Here is a 5,588-nt window from a genome sequence, read left to right on the forward strand (position 1 = left end):
ACCAAAGCTGATAGACCCTGGCCGACTTTTACTCTTGACGATCCAGGTCGATTTGAACATGTACTAAACCGACCACAATCAGTTCGGTGGCGATTTAGTCAGAAAATCGACTCCGACCGACCAATGCTCACCTCATCCCTTTAAGTTTTTGGATATTGACTTATTTCTCAAAAAAACTCAAGCCCTCTCTCCACTGAGAGTAATGCAAATTAAAAAGTCATATTTTGATATTTAAAAATGTTAACGGCTATTTTTCATTTAAACACATGGGCTGATCTCGGCCCATTCCAATACCTCGTTATTGGGCTCGACCCAAACCGCAAGCCCAATTTTCCCTTACCCAGAATCAAAAGCCCATCCAAATATTCCAAACCCTAGCCCTAGCCATGATCAGCCATTTCCACTTACCTCCTCCCTTCAAATTTCAAAGCCTTCACTCTTCCTCTGCTCCAATCAAAAGCATTTCTCAATTCAAAGTCAATCAGATGAACTTCTCCGGCAGCTCCCTCCGACGTTCTGTCACCGGAGCTAGTTCGACCACAATCTCGACCACTGCTGCAATCACAATCGCCGCCATCATCATTCTGTAGACTTCAGGACTCCCACGTATTTTTCTCGGTGGTTTTTATTTTCCGGTATCGAATCCGGCAGCTGGTTGGTCCGTGAAGAAGCTTCATCATCAGTGAAAGTTTTGTTTTCGGTTGGCTGTTCCAGATGGCCAGTGTTAAAGGCTATGCGGCGTGCTGGCGGGAACATGCTCTTCAGTTTCCGCGTCCCAGTTGTAACGACAGCTACAAGAGGTTTACCTACCATTTTTCGGTTTAATTATTAAACAACGCGTTAACTTTTTTGGATTTACTTGAAATGAATTCATACACGCAATTTTAGTAGCTGGCTTTGACATATTTTATTTTAAAGATATGGATACTTTATCCGTATGCTGGTCATCAAGGTTTCAACCGGACGTTGACTAGAGTTATTCCATCGTTGTGATTGTAATCAGTTGTGGTTGTGGGGTTGTACTTCATAAAATTACATGTAGTTCCTTGTCTCCATTTAATTATTGCAACAAACATACTAGTGATACATATAATTCAATGATGGTTCTGTCTGCTTGTTTTTTTTAAATCTTCTAGTATGAAAAGAAAACAGAAGGAGATAAATTAAAGTTTTCTCGCCAATGATCTGCCAAGGAACGTTAGATTCTTCCTATTTTGATTAATACTCTTGTTTTAAAATTTTCTAAAGTGAATGAAATTTAACATAGAATATCAATTTGGTTCATTGTGAATGATTGGTTCAATTGGAAATGGAGGGCCGTTTGAACACTACTTGTAAATTTATGTACTTGCTAATGCCACTTCCTTCGTTATTGTCAGACACTGTACCAAGAGGGCTGCCGGATGGAGATCTCCACAGGCTGCCATCCTACCCAATTTACATCTCCCAATGCGGAGTTTGGAAGTCAAGAACAGGTGAGGTATTTAATTTCTCGAATTCTTTCTATGCCAAACCGCCACTCCTCTTATGGAATATGGATATTAAGTTCGGAAGAACCCTCCCTCCTCTTAGTGAACTATGCTAATGTTTGTAAATAGTATTTCTAATTGTGTTTACATGTGGGCTGTTTGCATTAGGTAGCGTTTGGCTTTAAGTGTTTGGCGTATTCTTATCAGTTTATTTGCAGTGAATGTTTAGGAAATTCTAGTTTTTGCGTTCAGTTTTCTCCAGTTCATGTCAGTAGTTGTTGTGTTAAAATTATTTTTCATCACAGAGGTCAAGTTTCCTCGGTGGGTGTAAGGTAACAAAAGAGGAAGCTTGCATGCTTTCTTTGATTGATTAGATATTTTGTGACAATTGTCTGCTCTTCAAGAATTAAGGGCTCCTTTAGGATCAAGGAAATTGAGTAGGTAATGAACGTAGGAATGGGGAATGGATATACGAACAAGGCCCTTGTTTGGTACAAGATTTAAAAAAAAAGCGTCTCAAAGATGGGATGGGACATGGGAATAAGTGATTCTCATGCTTTCTTAATATTCATGTCAAAGGGAATTTGATACCGTCCAAAAGTAAGGCTTTTCTAAATCTCCTTTTCCTTTCTTTTTTTCTCCTCCTTTTTCTAATATTTTGTTTTTATTTGATACATTTATTTTATTTATTTAAAATTTTAATGTTTAAATTAAATTTATAACATTTCCATCTCATTCCCAGGCATCTATTACCCATGGCATCCACCCTTTTTTTTTGAGATACTGTCGTGGGATTTTGTCTATGATGTGAATTCAATAGTAAATATTCTCGATACAACAACTGCTGTGAGATGTGACTAGCTAGCTATTAACAATGTGATAGACTAATATAGACAATGTCTGGATTGTTTTCCTGGCTCTAAAATATTATTATTATGATTCTGTACTGGTTTATCACCTGCATCATAAAGTATTCATAGATTGGCCCAATTTCTCTAAATTTTATTTCAGGACATCAGCAGATGATATCAAGTCTCTCAGACTTGTAACTGCCATTAAAACACCTTATCTTCCCGATGGTAGATTTGATCTTGAAGCATATGATGCCTTGGTGAATCGGCAGATTGAAAATGGAGCTGATGGTGTGATCGTAGGTGGCACGACTGGTGAAGGTCAGTTGATGAGCTGGGATGAGCACATAATGCTTATTGGTCACACTGTCAACTGTTTTGGTGGATCAATCAAGGTTATAGGCAACACTGGAAGTAACTCTACAAGAGAAGCAATTCATGCTTCGGAGCAGGGATTTGCTGTTGGAATGCACGCTGCCCTTCATATAAATCCTTATTATGGAAAAACCTCCATTGAGGGAATGATCTCGCACTTCAATTGTGTGCTTTCTATGGGCCCCACTATTATATACAACGTACCACCACGAACTGGCCAAGATATTCCCCCACAAGTCATTCAAACTGTTGCTCAAAGTGCCAATCTTGCAGGTGTGAAGGAATGTGTTGGAAACGATCGCGTCAAGCAGTATACCGACGAAGGAATTGTGGTCTGGAGTGGAAACGACGATCAATGTCACGATGCTAGGTGGAATCATGGAGCAACTGGAGTTATTTCTGTTACTAGCAACTTGGTGCCTGGTTTAATGAGAGAGCTCATGTTTGAAGGGAAGAACCCTTCCCTAAATGCAAAGCTGTTGCCTTTGATGGACTGGCTGTTCTTTGAACCCAACCCAATTGGCTTGAATACAGCTCTCGCTCAACTCGGAGTCGTGAGACCTGTGTTTAGGCTACCATATGTACCTCTTCCAAAAGCAAAGAGAGAGGAGTTTGTGAACTTGGTCAAGCAAATTGGGCGCGAGCATTTTGTCGGCATAAAAGATGTACAAGTTCTTGATGATGATGATTTCATTTTGGTTAGTCGGTATTAGTGGCACGGTTCCTTGCCAAGAGTTGTCGAGGCCTTAGATGCTGCCTTGCTTCTACAAGTTTTTGAGGTCTATTCCATGCCATTAATCTTAAGGTTTCTTTTACGTTGTCTCTCTAGTAGGGCTGTTATCAGTTTTGTGTGTTAGAATTTGTAGTAATAATAATATCAATGAATGGACGTGTATTTCAAGTCTTCAACTCGTTTCTTGGCGTCTAATGTGTTTATTAAATGAGGATGCCTGTTGGTTGGCCTCATTCTGTTGAGCTATCTTGTTCTTGATTCTGAGTGGCAATTTTCAATTTTTTTTTAAAAAAATATATCTTTAGTTTTCCCCTTACGTTACGTTCTATTTTTTTTTAAAAAAAACAATTATTCTCGTTTTTACATGAGATTATTATTTTCAAAAGGGTTTTTTTTCCTAATCTTTAGAAATCCAAAAATATATTTTTTATTTTTGAATATAATTAATTGTTCTTATTCCCCTCCCCACTTTATTGAACCAGACGACTTGCCAACTGTTTTATAATTATTTTACTACTATTTTTATTGGAAAAAAAAACAGCTTTTAAGTTTGTGTTTATCTATAAAAGTACTTGTTTATCAACTTCTTCAGCTAAAAAAACAAGTCTAACAAATCTCAATATTTTATCGTGTCATAAGTCTCGAGCTCAAATATTATTGTTTTTATTTAGATTCTGTTCGTTATATATATACACATTTGTCCCACCATTAAAGTAACCCTTGGAATATTTTTCAAAGAAATTGAAAGTTGGATAGAATCGAACAATCTATAGATGAAGTTAATGGGTGATGACTTCTAAAGTTCAACTATAAACACTATTATTATGGTTTAGACTTGAATTGCTTGGCAATAACTCAAAATATCTTTTCAAATATAGTTTAATTATTTTTTTTAATCAAAAGTGTTTAAGTAAAAATGAATTTCTTTTTATTTATTTATTTATTTATTATTTATTTAAAACGCTGTTTTCTTAATTCAATTCAAATGGACCATTAGTGATTTAGAACTTCCTATTTAAGATCTCATGCATCTTACTCATTTTTTTATTTAATACTTTTATGCAAATTTAAATTCTATTTAAGAATTTTTATAAACCAAAATGGTAAATTATCATAGTACAACCTGCATAAAATATATACTACGATTTGTGATTTTGTTTTTCATTTAAATTTATGAATAAATCAATATATATATATATATATATATATATAATTAACGTGGAAACTAGAAAATGCATTTGAGCATGTTACTATACTATATTGGTAGGATTTTTTAAGTTGTGTTTTCTTTTTATGGGGGACAAATCCAACATCTGACATCGAATTTGATCATTCAAGAATTATATTAACGTAAACGATTGACTTTTAATTGAATTACACTTTACTTGGATTTAAATAATGTATCATTCATTATTTCTTATTCCTATTCTTATATTTACCGATAGAGTTTAAAACATCGAAAAAATATCAAAATATCAATATATACCTTTAAACTGTAGGGGTTATATCAATTCAAATACTGAATTTTTGTAGGTGTATCAATTTACCACTTCTATTATATTCCATTTGAAAAAAAAACTTCATATTAAACTTATAATTGTATCAATTGCTAAGGCAAAGTCCAAATCTCAAAGGATAGGGTAAGTAATATTAACTAAAGCATCAAAATGCAATAGGCTTGACATCACATTGGTACAAGTATCACTTATGCACGTCAATTTGAAGTAACCCAAGACCGTACTATAGAAGCGGGCTAGAGGTCAAGTTCATGAATGACATGCAATAAAGCACAACACAAATGAGATTCAAGCGCCAACACGCCAAATTTTTATAGTAGAATCTTATCCATAATTTCTTTTGAGAATCATCCCTACATTTTTCTTCTAATTGCCCTTTTTGAAAAACCGACATTTGGATAAGTCTATACACGTTTGAGAATTAATACATGAATGATTTTAAAAAATAATCGAAATAAAGATTCTAAATTGATTAACTCATGAAAATTTAGGATTTTACCATCTATTTGAATTAAAAAAAAAGTCTAAGAGATGTGATTTTAGTTTGAGATATGATTTGGAACGAGGAAGATTTAAAATTGTATATTTGAATGGTAGCTGAAAAAGAAAAAAGAAAGTTAAAATTTACTAATATAAAAATTAG

The 5,588-nt window shown here is 34.6% G+C and overlaps 1 protein-coding gene across 2 annotated transcripts; it reads left to right on the forward strand.

Annotated features, from left to right (window-relative positions):
- Positions 1-215: 215 nt before the first annotated feature.
- On the forward strand, positions 216-3,604 carry DHDPS2 (dihydrodipicolinate synthase). 2 transcript variants are annotated; one of them, XM_039042992.2, is made up of 3 exons: positions 216-800; positions 1,380-1,475; positions 2,481-3,604. In XM_039042992.2, exons 1-3 carry the CDS (start codon positions 715-717, stop codon positions 3,406-3,408), a joined length of 1,110 nt encoding a protein of 369 aa, XP_038898920.1. In that variant the 5' UTR covers positions 216-714; the 3' UTR covers positions 3,409-3,604. The 2 variants fall into 2 exon arrangements, with proteins under 2 accessions (XP_038898920.1, XP_090172802.1); XM_090316676.1 differs by lacking the exon at positions 216-800 and adding an exon at positions 894-1,038.
- Positions 3,605-5,588: the final 1,984 nt, after the last annotated feature.

This window comes from Benincasa hispida, chromosome 1 (genome assembly GCF_027475165.1).
Source record: "Benincasa hispida cultivar pf3 chromosome 1, pf3_genome.v1.1, whole genome shotgun sequence".
Lineage (NCBI taxonomy): Eukaryota > Viridiplantae > Streptophyta > Magnoliopsida > Cucurbitales > Cucurbitaceae > Benincasa > Benincasa hispida.